Below are 16,990 nucleotides of genomic sequence, written 5' to 3'. Positions count from 1 at the left end.
TATCCCAAGTGAACTGTATTGTAATGTCTGGGGTTGCCAGAAACCTGTACTTTTTTTTTTTTTTTTTCGGTACGCGGGCCTCTCACTGTTGTGGCCTCTCCCGTTGTGGAGCACAGGCTCCGGATACGCAGGCTCAGCGGCCATGGCTCACGGGCCCAGCCGCTCCGCGGCACATGGGATCTTCCCGGACCAGGGCATGAACCCGTGTCCCCTGCATCGACAGGCGGACCCCTAACCACTGCGCCACCAGGGAAGCCCAAAACCTGTACTTTTAACATGTGTTCCAGGTAATTTATAAAGCAAGGCGAGGAAATACTATGTAGTAAGTTGGCTAGCTTTTTAACACTGTATCAAGTCAGGACACTTTGGGCACAAGCTTATAGATTATATCTGTCATACTGGTTTTTAGGTGGTCTTATTTCACTGTAATAAAAGAAATCAGTGTTTGTTGGCTCTCTTTTAAATCTGCCTAGAATAAAAAGAATAAAATACTTAGGAATAAGTTTAAGAAAAGAAGTGCAAGACATACACTAAACACTACAAAACATCATTGAAAGAAATTAAAGAATACCTAAATAAATGGAAAGAAATTCCATGTACCTGGATTGTTAAGATAGCAGTACTCCCAAATCGATCAAACTGTTCAACACAATTCCTATCAAAATCTGCCATTTGGGGCAAAAATTGACAAGCTGATTCAAAGATGTATGTGGAAATATAAGAGACCCAAAACTTTCTTGGAAGAAAAAGAACAAAGGAGGAGTCAGACTTTCTGATTTCAAAACATACTACAAAGTGACAGTAATCAAGACAGTGTGGTGCTGGTATAGAGATCAGTGGAGTGATATTTAGAATCCAGATATAAACCCTTATATTTATAGTCAATTGATTATCAACAAGGGTACAAAAACAATTCATTGTAGAAAAAATAGTATTTTCCACAAATGGGCCTGGGGTAACTTGGTAATCACATACAAAGGAATCAAACTGGACTGCCTATGTTTTAACATATACAAAAATAACTCAGAATGAATCATATACTTAAATATAAGAACTAAAACTATAAAACTCTTAGAAGAAAAAAATGGGTATAAATCTTTATGACCTTGGATTAGATAATGGTTTCCTAGATAGGACATCAAAGCATAAGCAACCGAAGTAAAAGTGGATAAATTGGACTTCATTAACATTTAAAACTTTTTTTCTTCAAAGGACACTATAATAAAAAAGACATAATAAATTTCGACAAATGTAGAAATTGGAACACTCATACCTTGCTAGTGTAATTGTAAAATGATAGTCACTTTGGAAAACAGTTTGGAACTTCTACAAAAAGTTAAATACACTGCAAGATATATACCCAAGAGAATTGAAAACTTGTCCATACAGAAACTTGTACACAAATATTCACAGCATTATTCGTAATATACAAAATGTGGAAAGAACTAAAATGTCCATCCGCTGATGAAAGGATAAAAAAAATATATGTATACAATGGAATGCTATTTGGTTAATAAAAAGGAATGAAGTACTAACACATGCTATACCATAGAAAAACCCAGAAAACATTACATTAAATGAAAGAAGCCAATCATAAGACATAATGTTTGATTTCATTTTATAAATTGTTCAGAATAGGTGAATTCTTAGAGATATAAAGTAGATTAGTGGTTGCCAGGGAGGGGAAAATGGGAAATGACTGCTAATAGGTATAGGGTTTCTTTCTGTGGTAATGAAAATGTTCTGAAACTAGATGCTGGTCATGGTTGCATAACTCAGACTATATTAAAGACCAGAACGTGAGCTGATTTTTATAGTATATAAATTGTGTCTCAATAAAATTTTTAAAAATCTACCTAGAGTTCCTAGTATAAGTTGTTTACATTATGATTTCCAAAATCAAATCTTTGATGTTGATGTAACATTGTAAGAGCAGAGTGTTTTCTTGTTTCAAGAACAACCACTCCCCATAGTATGACTGATAACATTCAACTCTTGACCAGAGGAATTTTGCTCTTTCCACTTATTTGCCTTGAGGACAATGGTGATAAACTGATACTGTGAAATGCCAAGTTGGTAATGAGGGACTGGTCAAGGAAAATGCTCCCATTTCTCAAAATAAATCTGTAGACTCTTAAGTTAATTGACTGTGTGATTTGATGGAATGAGTACTAGACTAGACCTCAGAAATCCTATCCCTATCTCTTACTGTGTGACCTTGCACTTGTCAGTTATCTCTCTGTATTTGTTTTCTTATCTGTCCAGTAGAGCATCAGTACATGCCCCAAACATTTATAATATCTGCAAGAGAATCAAATGAATACAAGGTGTGAAGGTGCTTTGACAGCACTATAAAAATACGAGGCATTGTTTATTTAACATCCTTCATTTGTCTTCCTCAGACTTGATTTTCAATGAAGGGGAACCATAAGGTGCTAAGTTAAATGGTTCCTTCTGAATATTGATTGAGAGGGTCTGGCTTTCTTCTTGAGGAAGAATGTTGCATGGACTCAGGCACTTGAACTTGTGTGACATTAACAGATAGGATTTTATAGAAAACTGTTATAATTTTTTTTAATGTATCAGTCTGGCCACATGAGAATGATATGGCAGCAGACAGGCTATTGTCAATTAAACACGAGCTGTCAGGAAGTCAGAAATGTTGAAATATGGTGAGCATGAATCCTAAGCAGATCATATGACAGCTGCTCAGCTGTTATTTTAACAGAGTCACTGTGTGTATGTGTCATTTTCCCGCAGAATTTAATTTGAGTCCCTAACGACAGAGACATCTCTGCATTTGCATGTTGCTGTCAAGTCAAACTTGGACCTTCTACATGAGCTAGAATGGTGGGTAGTAAAAGGCGAGTGACATGTGGAGGAGATGGCTCTTGTCTCATTTTCCTCCACTCAGGTTACATTGAAGAGGCCTGCATCATCCCCTGCCCCTCAGACTGCAAGCTCAGTGAGTGGTCCAATTGGTCACGCTGCAGCAAGTCCTGTGGGAGTGGCGTGAAGGTTCGGTCTAAATGGCTGCGTGAAAAACCCTATAATGGAGGAAGACCATGCCCGAAACTGGACCATGTCAACCAGGTATTTTCTACCATTGGGAATATTGTAAAATATTTTCTAGTTCACAATGATCTGTGTTTTTAATCCAAAATAGAGAAGAATAAATAATAGCCGCTGAATAAGAAATTTGACCCACTTTATATTTAGAATGCCTGAGTAAATTATTAAAATCTCAAATCAGATAGATGATCTCTGTATTCTCAAGAGATTTATTTAGTACACTGTATTATATGTATATGCATATTAACATAATTCATTGGAAATAAAAATGAAATCTACTTTTGAAATACTGTCAGGGTATTTAATCTGTTATTATACAATAATTTGTGCGCTGAGAGCAAGATTGTCTTTTTCTGATAGATCCACTAGACTCTCAGAAAAGACATCTCAATTTCCAAGTACCTAAATTAAAATCAAAGTATATGGGTTTGGGTCTAAAAGTGGGGAATATATTCTGTACATTTACTTAAGTTTGTTCAATATGAAATATGTTAAGAAAAAAGAAATATACTGCACTTCCCTGGAGGCAGTGCTTAAGAATCCGCCTGCCAATGCAGGGGACACGGGTTCGAGCCCTGGTCCAGGAAGATCCCACATGCCGCGGAGCAACTAAGCCCATGTGCCACAACTACCGAGCCTATGCTCTAGAGTCCGCGAGCCACAACTACTGAAGCCGGTGCTCCTTAGAGTCCATGCTTTGCAACAAGAGAAGCCACCGCAATGAGAATCCTGTGCGCCGCAATGAAGAGTAGCCCCCGCTCACTGCAGCTAGAGAAAGCCCACGCAGAGCAACAGACCCAATGCAACCAAAAATAAAAATATATAAATAAAATAAATAATTTTAAGAAAAGAAGACAAATATAAAGATGGCATCAAAGTAACCATATGTTATCTATCAATTTGGTGATTGGCCTTTTCAATCTTATGTGGAACTTTCTTTGACTTTGGATGCACACCTTGTTAGCTGCAGTTCATAGCTGCTACTCGTGTTCCATTGGAAATAAAATGTCTAATGGGGGGAATTGTGACTAGTTTAATGTAATAAAAGATTCATCAGGTATTGCCATGTTTGGCCTACATGTGAATTAACAAAGAGTGAATTTCACACAATATGTGTAGGTATTAAGATGTATGTTTAAATTTAAGTCACAAATGAACCAATTCATATGTATGAACTAACCTTAAATATGTAGGGATGTTTCATACACACATAGATTTTCTAATTTGAGTCTCCACACTGCTTACCCATCCGTTTGCCTTCCCAAATTAATCTAAATTTGTTCATCACAATTTATAGAGAAAAGAAAAATAACTTTTGAATAAATCGATTAAGGGCCAAGAAAGTGGAGAATTAAATTGCATAGAAAATACTCCAAAAGAATGTTGACTTTTTCCCCCAAAGAAAAATTGCTGAACTTGCCCTTAAATACAACTGAAGGTGAATAATACACTGCACTGCTGCCATCTACTGGTAATCGAGTTTCTCTGTCCTAGTGAATATTTCCAAAGAAGAAAATGCATGACCCCGATTAAACAGAATAACTGAAATGTAATGTTTATAATACAAAAGAATATTGTTCTACAAGATTTGGAATCTTGAATTTCCAATAGTAAATTTAAATTTTAATAAATTTTTATCCATGATTCAGATAAATTCTACACATTTTCATACCTTTAGTGTATACGTGAACAGCCAGATTTTAAAATTAAAATGAGCTGTTTGCCTTAGCATTTTTTAAATAGTGAATTTGCAGAAGGTCAAATTGGTTGTACCAAGTTGTCTTTGCTTAAAAACTCTTTAACCTAAGCCATTTCTCTGTCACTCTGATATAATCTAATGCAGAGTGTGATAAGGACATCTGAATATTTGTTATCAGCCTACTGGTGGTATATTGAGACATGAACAATGGAAAAATCAAAGCTAAAACAAGAAATAATAGATTCCTGAATCTTTGACTTTGAGCACAAATGTTCTACATTAACAAATAGAAACTTCTAGGGATTTATTTGTTAGTAAAATGTTAGGAAAGTAAAGAATATGCAAAGGTTTGTGTAAGTGTTGAAAATTGTAAATCATATAGATTTTTACTGCAATTATACGTTCCTCGGTAATTAAGTTGTACTTTGCCTTGAGAATGATCTCTGAGGTTCTATTTTCCAATTGAGGAAGCAAATCCCCATTTCCTCAGAAATACGGGTGGATGGATGGATTAAAATCAATATATCCGTCAGTCAGTCAATAAATCTATAGATAGTCCACTCACAATTTGAACCACAAGATATTTGCAGTCATATATTGATTCCCCATGATACGTATTTTGACGTCTACTCAGTTTTCTAAGGTTTCTTCATACTGCCCATCAAATCCTTTCCTTAACTTGCTGTTTGCAATACTCATTTGTGTATCTTAATTGTAAACAGTAATAAGGAGTTGGTTTTTCTCTTTTAAGGTCTAAGAAAGATGTTCCAATCATTCACCAAAAAAAGAAACACCTTTTATATATGGATAATATTTGAAACTTAGAACATGAGTTCTTCTCATCAAATATACTGACATTTTAACTTATCTTTGTTTCTCTCTCTTTTCTTCATTCCTGGTGAACACTACTCCAGGCCCAGGTAAGAAGTTTTAAACCTCATCGTTCATAATAGAGTGCTGTTTGTTTTCATTTTACTCCTGACATCAGAGAATGTATTTCTTTTCCTGCTATTTCTTTTATCTTTTATAGGGAAAAACATGTTTTCCATAAAATTTTTCTTCTGCAGCTATTCCCTTTGTTTTCCTAGCATATTACATGTGTTTTCTCATTTTACTATCAGGGCCTACAGGGATAGTGGAGAACAAGCATAATTCACCACCCTTGAAAAGGCAATGACACCTCCTGTTCATGGTCGCATGCTTCTCGGAGAGGGAGAGGGAGAGGTGCAGGTGGGCTCAAAGCGGTAGCAGGAGGTGGCTCTGAACTGATTTGTATTCACTCCAGTGTAGGAGATTAAAATGAAAGCCATCAAAGGATTAGGAAAGGTGGCATTTCCCCTTCAGTTGTTCCCTTCTCCACAACTTGTAGGGTATTATTTTACTAAATACTAAAATAGTATTTAGTCCTATTTTAATACAGCACCCAACATGAAGGTGATAACTTATGACAGTAATTACAGATTCTCACTCCAACAGTGCACACTTTTTATTCCTATGTGGAATAGGTCCACTTTATTCACTTTACTTGGATGTTTAGTAAAACTAAAATTTGCACAAAAGAATGGCTCCAAAGGACTATTTAAATCTATATTTTCTGGAATTAAATAGTTATATAAAATATTCATGTAGTGTGTGTGTGTGTGTAAAATAGGAAATAAGAGTTAAAGACTTTGAAATGATTTTAAGAGACATTTTTCTTTAATGGTTGAGTCAGCTCTGTTGCAGTGGATTATGGTCCTTTTTTTCAATTATTTAGTCATTCTTCTTTCTCACTGAGAAAAGAACATAACTGGTTCATTGTGCTAAAAATCCTGAAACAGCCAACCACACCACCCCAAACCTGGGGCTGCAAGGCTTTATGGGCACCAGAGCAGAGACAATTTGCTTTGTTTTATGTGGCCCTCACTGCTCTGTACCTGTGTAATATGAGACCAATTTCAGACCTTGCTTCCAAGGTTTAGTTAGTTTTAAGATAGCTTTATTTCATATTCTTTATCTTCTAATTTAGTTTCATATATGGAACACACACACAAAATTCTTATTGGTGTACATACTTATTTGGAAAACAGTCCAAATTATACTTATTTGAAAACAGCTACTTTTATATGCTTACTTAATTAATTCATTAATTCTTTTATTCATTTATTCATCTTACTCAACAAATGTCTATAGAATGCCTGACATATGAGCAAGCACCCTGGGCTAAGTATTGAAGACACATGAAACTGTGAACAGGACATATGGCCCAGGAAATTAGAATACTATGTGGTAAGGGTCAGTCTAGGAAAGTACGGAATGTGTCTTATGTGGTCCATGAGGTCCAGTCTCCAGCTGCAATGTGATAGAGGACCAGCACAATACAACACAGCCATACCCTTCACTGCTAGAACTCTCAAGAGATCCTCTATATTCCTGTTTTAGAATAATGAACAGTAAAGGCAAGGCTTCAGAGTAGCTAAACAAGAATATCATGATAACTGTGATATGAAGTGTTCCCACTTACCTCATGGGGTTCCGTGAGGTGAGGTCATTGAGAACCGTGTGTGTTTCAGGTGTATGAGGTTGTCCCTTGCCACAGTGACTGCAGCCAGTACGTATGGGTTACAGAGCCATGGAGCATCTGCAAGGTGACCTTCGTGAACATGCGGGACAACTGTGGAGAGGGCGTGCAAACCCGAAAAGTGAGGTAAGGCCAAGCCTAGTTACACAGAGAAGCAAAGGCACAGCCACCTCGCGATTTCTCATGTGCCAACATGAGCTTGCCCTCCTCCCAATCTCCTGAATGAAATTGTCTTCAATTTTATTTTTATGGAGTCTGTGGTCATAGAAAGCTCTAAAGGGATCTGTTTCCAGCAGCAGTTTATCATCCTCTGCCTTCTGATTTTAGGAAGCTTTGCTTCAAGGTACTCTTGCAGGGAAAGGGCTGCATATTGAATGTGAGGCGAATGAATGCAGATTTTCCAACCCCAGTAACTTCTTCCTTAAAGGTCAAATATATTTCTAACTGTATCTTAGTGATAATCTTTTGTCAACTCTTTATCCTTTCTGCCAAACTGGCTATCTTTTGAATACTCTCATCTGCTCTAGGAAGCCTTCCCTAAACCGCCCGCTGGCTAGTACCTCTCATTTGTTCTCTGAACCACACTGTCCGGTAGGGTAGCCACTAGCCACGTGTGACTATTTCACTTTAAATCTATTAAAATTAAATAAAATGCATTTCCTCAGTCACACTAGATCCATTCTAAGTGCTCGATAGCCACAGGTGGCTAGTGGCAATTCTGTGAGACAGCACAGTATATACATTGTCATAGAAAGCTCTACTGAGCAGCCTTGTTCTCTAATACCCCACATACCCCTCACTGTTTTGAAAGATCCATCTACATGTCTGTCCCCTTTATTAAATCCTGTTTCTCCAAACTGAGACCCTGTCATATTCACAGAACTTCCCTAAAACCTAATACAATTAAATTATTGTAATATGATTAAATTAACTCACTACACTATCCCTACACCATCTACATATGATCCTTAAGGGTCTCAAACCTGGGAAACAAGTATATGAGGCTTTATTATCTCCACTTTACAGAGTAGATTCAGAAGTACTAAGTAGTGTGCTGAGAGCACACACCTAGTAAAGTGACAGTTGCATTCAAACTCAAGTCTCTTGTCACTCTTTAAGTACAGCCAGTTTCTTCTAACTCTGCTGAGTGACACACAGTAAAGAAAAATATAAAAACATCCCAAACCTGACAACTCCTGTTGTGAAGAATCCCTTTCTCCTCATGACATAATTTTTCATGAATTTAAGATTCCTATTTCTTAATCTGTTTCAATAGGAAAGTAGAACAAGTTAACGTTTATATCATAAAACCTTGGCACACTATGTAAAACATTTCTTCCAGTAAAAATAGTCTCTATCTCTTTTTTCAGAAGCCCATCTGAACTCTCAAGTTATTTTATGGAGTAACTTTTAAAGGTGGATGAGGTGGGGTGGAGGTAATTAGTTAATAGAGAATCAGGGAAGAAAAAGACAGAGATTCTGTTTTCTGCCAATCTTCTGCCAAATTTAAAATTTCTCTTTCAAATATAAAAATATTTTTCTTATATTACAAATTTGATCAGGTTGTGTTTTTTGTTAGTAAAAAAATATATAATAAAGAATTTCTTTCGGCTTTCCCTTCGGCTATCTGTGTATATGTTGCTTCTTTTTGCTTTGTGAATAGGTATTCTCAACATTTCCAAACACATCTTGAACAAAGTAACTTTTCTGGTCAACTTATTTTTCCAGTAAACATTTTTAATGCAAACAGAGAAAAGAGAAGATCAGTATTGATTAGAATTTATGATTGTGTAATAATGTTTCTTTCTCGATTCAGTAGTATACCTCCCAAACCTTACCCTCTGCTACTTAAGGTCAAATATCCTGTTAGATGCAAGCATTGGGTGACATTTCAGGACAGAGGAGTCTATAAGAGAGCTTCAGGTTTCAAAATATCTCATTCTTTCTCTTTTAGGATGGTGTGACATCAAAGACTGAGTAATAGTAGTGGTTTACCCTGCTGGGAAGGAATATTTTTTCACTAACATTTTTGTAGAATTGCCAGCACATGATGATAATAAAAACCAAACAGATTTGGTTATTTCTAATGTTGCTTTTGAATTTTCTGCAGGCAATGCATCCCCTTATTGCTACAACTGTGGTGGGCATCTGGGCCCACCCTTGGCCTCCAACTTGGTGGTTGTTTTCTAAAATAGTTCAGTATTCTCACAGCATAATCCCTTCTCCTATGGAAAGGAGAAAAGGCCAGGAATTTGAAGAAAGCAAATGGACTTAAAGTGCTTTCCTTTGGGCTCAAGACTTGATCCAAATATTTATTCTATTCTACAGTGATAAAAGTATCATTAATACCAAGTCAAATAAATAAAACATAATCTGAATGAATGTCAACAAGAAGGGTTTTTTAGCAGTTGTGGCACATTCAAATGATGGAATTCAAATATAATCATTAAAAATTATGTCTTGGAAATACAGTTAATAACACATAAAGATTTTTATAATGTAGTGTTGATGTTTTTCCTAAATGGTACAGATAGTAGGTGAAGTTTGCTCCTGTTTAATGAAATGAAAATATACGTTTAAATATAGTAGTCTGTTAAGAATGGTTATCTCTGATAGAATGTAATGAATTTTTATTATTTCTTGTGATTTTCCTAAAATGAATCTATTATCTGTATAATAAAAATGGAAGGAAAATACCTTTGAAAGCAAAGTTTTATGCACATAACTACTTAATAGAGTATTGAACAGCTGTCCTTAACTTTGAATCAATAGGTAATTTTGCAAGTTAATCCTTGTACATCATGTCAGGGCCTCACATTAATGTAGTCTTTTCTTAGCAAATCCAACTTTGGAGATTGAACTGTCCCGTCTGCTCCATGTCCTCTCATAGCTGCTGTCAACAGAACATTTTTAAAATGCCACTGAAGCTAGAACTTTTTTCCTGGGAAACTAAAATTCTCCCAGAGAAATTTATAATTTTTTTTCCTTCAACAATGAAACTATATAAATGTCTATCTACATTTGCATATTTTTGTGATTACTCTTTATATATTTATTCAATATCAAAAAAATGCAAAGGTGGGTATTTGTGTGGATATTTTTCCAGGTTACAAACCCAGTTAAGACATAACCAACAGCTTAGTTTTCCAGTCTGAATGCACTCCACAGGAAAACCACATTTCCCTTAAAATTAGCAGCACTGTATAGAAACATGATTCTGCAGAGGAGATTTGTGAAGATGCATTGTCCCTACTGATTGTAAATCCCTGAGAAAAGTTGACATTCCAGGTATAATTGGTAATGTAATGCAACCAACAGTTTAAAACATTGTGATGGGTTTGAGAGGCTTAAGAGCTCAAGCCTTCCTTTTCATCTCCTGAAATGAAGTTCTCTTCCCAAACCTATTAATTTGGTTGACCTTCTCTGAGTTACAAGTGAGGGATAAAGTTTTTCTCTTCTATTCGAAAAGTGCCTTGAGAGATTATTAACTACAGTACAAGTTAAGTCTGGTACTAGCCACATTAACTAGATTCCCAAGAGATGACTAAGGAGCCCTTTAAGACTGCTTACAATAGAATGAAATGTAATAAAATGTTTGAATTTGTTCTGTTAAAAAGAAAACTAACAATAAAAAAGGTCAAGATATAGGAAGATCCCAACAACCACGTTTAGAGAATTTGTGCTATTATTCTTATGATTGTCTCTTCACTTCTGCCTTTCTTTTAAGGTTATCAGCAGATGGGAAGCTAAAATTATTTTTGAAATGACAAAACAACTTGATAAATGCCGTCAGTTACTTTCTCAAAACCACTTACTGAAATCTCTCCCTAGGAGATTTCATTGTGCCTTGTCTTCCATCATATATGAATCCGCCTTCTCCATGGAATTCACCATTTTCCTCAGAAGAAAAACATGCATTATATTCCAAAATTGTAACCCATCTATGAATATCTTTGGTGAACTCATTAGTTTCTGCATCATATATGGGTGTAAATGACCCTCTCCTTTAAGAGGAAGACACATAGTTTATGTCCACAGAGTGTATACACAGTGGCTATAACTTTAAAAGATTATGGTGATATATGCAAGCATAGATTTTTAAATCATAAGCTATACAACTATGTATGGGAGGCAGAGATCCTTTTACGTCTTTATGTTTGGAGAATTTTATTTATTAAATGCAAAGCTTCCCATCCCCTACCTCCATGGTGATGTCTTATGAAAAACCTTGTACCTTATGGGTTGGCCATTGTTCAATTGTCCCAGTTCCTTCATTGATAGGTATGTTTTCTTCTAGATGCATGCAGAACACGGCAGATGGCCCTTCTGACCACGTAGAGGATTACCTCTGTGACCCAGAAGAGATGCCTCTGGGCTCTAGAGAGTGCAAATTACCATGTCCTGAGGATTGTGTGATAACTGAATGGGGTCCGTGGACCCGATGCACTTTGGTGAGACAATTAACCATTTATTAATGTAGAATTTGCTTAATTCCTTACCACTAAAGCTTTAAGAATATTTTTAAGAAAATAATAGCTTGGTTACTAAATTAGTTACCAAAGCAAGGTGTATTTTTGGCTACTTCATTCTTATGACTGTGCCATTTAAAATCAGCAACGTTTGGACTCACACTGGAACAGCTCAACCTCTTGCAAGCTTTATGCTCCTCCACCATTCTCCTAAGCCCAGCACAAAATGCCTTTTTTTTGGCTGCGTTGGGTCTTCATTGCTGCTTGTGGACTTTCTCTAGTTGCAGCGAGCGGGGGCTACTCTTCGTTGTGGTGCGCGGGCTTCTCATCGCAGTGGCTTCTGTTGTTGTGGAGCATGGGCTCTAGTCGCACAGGCTTCAATAGTTGTGTCTCGTGGGATCTAGAGCACAGGCTCAATAGTTGTAGCACACGGGCTTAGGTGCTCCGCGGCATGTGGGATCTTCCCAGACCAGGGATTGAACCCATGTCCCCTGCATTTGGCAGGCAGATTCTTAACCACTGCACCACCAGGGAAGTCCCAAAATGCCTTTACCTTTGCTTATGAATTCACAGCATGTTAAAAACTGCAGTGGTGATAATGATTCCCTCCAGGTAAAGGGAAAAAGAATGAAAATCTAGTAGAAATACTTAAATGGTGTCAGGTTATTATCATCCCTTGCTTTTTGCCCAATCCATTTTAAATTGTAGGAATAATCTTTTACACAGTTAGGGGTATGGCAGCAGGAGTATTGACACTCAAACGCAAAAGATCCTGGTAAGAAAGGGAGTAGAAAGAAGAAAGCTGTGCATCAATGAATCTCTTTCCACACACTGACTCTTGAGTCTCTTTGGGCCTGGAAAGCCAGCTGAGAGTTTCAAATCACACAAAGCTTCTAGATTTCAGCAGCCCGTAGGGCCTCTTCCATGGGACCCTGGGAGAGTCCCTTGAAACAGAACCGGGCTGATGATGTGGGAAATTTGGCTTACCCTTGTGCACCTTTATAAAGCTGCACACTTCAGAATGGCATCAAATCATGGAAAAGATACATCTAATGTGGAATTAACTTGTTGAAATATAATATGGGACAGATACATGTTTTCAAAGAGAAATATATTTTCTATTTCAGTGTTAACATTATTAAAGATGCTGATTAGCAGCCAACTGATAGAGCAGGGGCAAAACAGGGCTGGCAGTTGACTTGGATACAGGTTAAATTGCAATTAAGAATCAGCTGTTTCATGGGGCTTCCCTGGTGGCGCAGTGGTTGGGAGTCCACCTGCCGATGCACGGGACACGGGTTCGTGCCCGGGTCCGGGAAGATCCCACGTGCCGCGGAGTGGGTGGGCCCGTGAGCCATGGCCGCTGAGCCTGCACGTCCGGAGCCTGTGCTCCGCCACGGGAGAGGCCACAACAATAAGAGGCCCGCATAACGCAAAAAAAAAAAAAAAAAATCAGCTGTTTAGCAAGCATATGCAAATGATTTTCTATTCTATTTAATTCTGTAGCATCAGATTTGAAGTTTGTTTCTGATCTTAGTAACCAAATGTTTTCAAAACAACACTGTACCAGTAGGAGAATGGCAACCAGTCTTTTTAATTAGTGCTAAGTTGTGTTTGTGTGCATATATGTGTGCACATTAGGAAAATAAAGGTTGTATATAACTAGTTATTTAAAGTTCACCCTTAAAACCGTTTTTCAGGTCCTGTCAGCTATATTGGATAGATAGATAGATAGATTGTAATTTCTGTATTGGTGATCTACAATAATTAATATGACCATATGTATGTGTTTGTGTATGGATGATGTGATGTATCTAGTCATATTTGACACATAGGCTCTTTTTCTCCCAGTTTTACTGAGAAAAAATTGACAGACATCATTGTATGTTTAAGGCATATAGCATGATGGTTTGATTTACATATATTGTGAAATGATTACCACAATAGGTTCAGTAGCATCCATCTTCTCAAATAGGTATGATGAAAAGAAAAAAGGAAAAAAATTTTCTGCTTGTGATGAGAACTGTTAAGATTTAGTTTCTTAACAACTTTCCTGTATAACACACAGCAGTTTTAGCTACGGTCATCATGTTGTACATTACATCCCTACTACTTATTATCTTATCACTGGAAATTTGTACCTTTTGACCACTTTCCTCCAATTCTCCCTTCTCTCCTACCCCCACTTCTGGTAACTGTAAGTCCGATCTCTTTTTCTATGAGTTTTGTTTATTCTTTTGTTTTTTAGATTCACATATAAGTGAGATCATACAGTATTTGTTTATCTCTGTCTGCCGTTTCGCTTAGAGTAATGCCTTCAGGGTCCATGCATGTTGTCACAAATAGTAGGAATCCTCATTTTTTATGGCTGAATAATATTCCACTGTATAATTATACTACAACTTATCCATTCGTCCACTGGTGGACACTTCAGTTTTTTCCATATCTTGGCTATTGTAAATAGTGCCGCAGTAAACAAGGGGGTGCAGATATCTTTTCAGGTTAGACACATCTCTTAAGCATCGCCGACTGAAGAAACACACACAGCTTAAAAGTTGCGAGTTAAGCTTTATTCGGGGATCTTACTGAGGATTATAGCCTGGGAGACAACCTTTTAGATAGCTCTGAGGAACTGCTCTGAAAAGGTAAAGGAGGAACCAGGATAAACAGTTTTTTGCTGGGAAAGAACATACAGTCAGACATCAAAAGATTACTGCTAATCACTAAAACAGACATCTCTAGTTAATGACTTTAGTGCTTTCCTGTGTGTAGGAAGATGCAAGAATCTGGGCTCATTGAAATTATTCCTTAGACATGTATCTTAACAATCTTGGGTCAGTATCCAAAGCACAGAATGCTACCTCTTTTTCTCCATCGTGTTTCCCTCAGGGCACATCACCTGCAGCAGCTGCAGTGGCTGGTGCCTTGATCATTGTAGAACTGAGACAGCAGGCAACATTCTTTGTGCACTGGAATGGCAGACAACATTCCCTGTCCCCAGTATCTTAGAGCTAGAAGGAACATCAGAAGCTCATCCAACACCTTGATTTTATAAATGAAGAAACTGAGGTGTTATGAGATTGTTTAAGTTAGCCAGTGTCCCAAAGGTTCTAACTCTTGCTCCAGTGCTCTCCCTAATACTTCAGCTCTTGTGTGGCTGAGTAGTCACCTTTCTGAGGAGTTATATTATTCTTTGTCAGCCTTGCAATCAAAGCAGTTTCCGGCAAAGGTCAGCTGATCCCATCAGACAACCTGCTGATGAAGGAAGAGCCTGCCCTGACGCTGTTGAGAAGGAACCCTGTAACCTGAACAAAAACTGCTTCCACTATGATTATAATGTAACAGGTACGTGAATAGTCATCACCTTATAATAGAGTTAAAGGCCAAATCCCACGTCTGTCAGCTCAGCAGCAGTTCCGGAAGTATTGTTCAACTCCATCTGCGTGCCTTTTGGACATGCTGCTTACTCTCCCAGAAATAATTCCGTATTAAATGAAAGAAATATTTATCTGCCTTATTTTTAATCAACATCAAAATAGAGAATGAAATTATCATGCAAACATTAGCTCTTAAGGCAGACAGTGAATAGTCTAAGGGGTCCTATTTAAGCCACCCTCCCACTTTCAGAAGGTGCACATAAAAGATACCTTCCCATGGGTATCAGTTGATTGAAAGATGTCTTTCTTCTTCAGAGTGTGTTTAATCACTGTGAATACTGGGACAACAATTCTTTCTGTGGGGGCAGTTCATAGGCATGATTAGTCTGCTGTAAAGACATCAGCAATCTTAAGCTTGCCAAGAAGTGCGTGAAGAGAATATAAACATTTCAGAGATATAAATATTATCAAAGGTATAGGTGAAAAAAGATAGATGAGTGTTTTTTAGAAAAAAAGGCTTATTCTAAATTCCATTTCTTTCCCAAACCCTCATCTCATACCATCAAGGCATATACTCTAGGAAGGAAGACTTTCATGGTTTGTATGACTTAGGGCAACACTGAAGCTTATTTTGGAATTTTTCCCAAGTAATTTTCACACCAAAATAAACCCCAGAAACTGTATGGTGACACACAGCAGTCAGATGGGCTTTTTGCTTCTTTAGGTTTTTCTCTTCAGTTTCCTTTCATGACACAATGAAATCACAGTTCTCTGGGGCATGCTATGTTACCCTGGAAAGAAAGATAAAAGAATTATTTTGCAAAAGACATATAATAAAGGGAGTTAAATAAATATGGCCAAAGTGATTTTGAAATAAATAAGCATACATTTTACAGTATTCTACGGTATGGACAGTAAGTGAAAGATAGTTTTATTTGGATATAACTACCTAAAGTACGAGCCATTAGAATTATGATTATTTTGCTTAAACAAAAATGTTGAAATTTAAATTTCTACTTTCGTTAGGAAAAAAGTTTTTAAATGACATTTGATCTGCAGGCCACAGCCATTTCTACAGTATCACCAAACAGCTAGCTAGCAAGATTGTCAGGGAGACATCTGCCTCAGGAATAGTCCCTGTAGCGATGTGCAATGCCAGCATTTCCATTTGACTCCAGATATGTTCAAAGCCGGGGCCCATACGCTCTGCGTGTGGGATGATTGATTGCGGGGCTTAGGAAGCAGTTGTGAATTAAATATGGGATTCAGGTCATCCGAGTTTCATTTGAAATCCGGTTCATACATAGCCTTCTGTTCTGATATGCTCCCTTCCTTCCAGACTGGAGTACGTGCCAGCTGAGTGAGAAGGCAGTTTGTGGAAATGGCATGAAAACAAGGATGTTGGATTGTGTTCGAAGCGATGGCAAGTCGGTTAACCTGAAATATTGTGAAGAGGTGAGGGGATGCTGTGTTATGTCTTTGCGAGTAAATTCTTCCCTAGTAATTTCAATTCATGCTGAGCCAAGTGACCTGACCGGCGCTTTATGCAGCTCGTTGCCAGCAGATGTTTTCGGCACTATTCAGAGGCTGCTAAACACTCTCTTGAAAAGAGACACTGTCCAACACTACTGATTTCTACACATAATTTCCTGTATTTTGTTCTGCTTGGAGCCCCAAGGTATGCTAATTAGCCTATTCTGGAAGAAGTGCTTGGGGAACAATAAGTAATCAAGGTGAATAAAGGCAATAAATCTTAATCAGACTACTCATCATCTTTTGTAATTTCATATGAATTTTGTGTTGCCTGGGACAC

General features: G+C 37.4%; 1 protein-coding gene across 1 annotated transcript in view; it reads left to right on the top strand.

Annotated features, from left to right (window-relative positions):
• The window catches only part of THSD7A (thrombospondin type 1 domain containing 7A), a 456,022-nt gene that overhangs the window by 415,200 nt on the left and 23,832 nt on the right, over window positions 1-16,990 (top strand). The window contains exons 14-19 of the mRNA XM_059074016.2: window positions 2,915-3,093; window positions 5,686-5,691; window positions 7,324-7,457; window positions 11,629-11,782; window positions 15,001-15,145; window positions 16,517-16,632. Coding sequence (XP_058929999.1) covers window positions 2,915-3,093; window positions 5,686-5,691; window positions 7,324-7,457; window positions 11,629-11,782; window positions 15,001-15,145; window positions 16,517-16,632 — 734 coding nt within the window. The remainder of the gene's footprint in view (window positions 1-2,914; window positions 3,094-5,685; window positions 5,692-7,323; window positions 7,458-11,628; window positions 11,783-15,000; window positions 15,146-16,516; window positions 16,633-16,990) is intronic.

The sequence above is a fragment of the Kogia breviceps genome, chromosome 9 (genome assembly GCF_026419965.1).
Source record: "Kogia breviceps isolate mKogBre1 chromosome 9, mKogBre1 haplotype 1, whole genome shotgun sequence".
Classification (NCBI taxonomy): domain Eukaryota; kingdom Metazoa; phylum Chordata; class Mammalia; order Artiodactyla; family Physeteridae; genus Kogia; species Kogia breviceps.
Note: the sequence above shows the minus strand (reverse complement) of the source record. Positions and strands in the feature narration are given on the sequence as shown.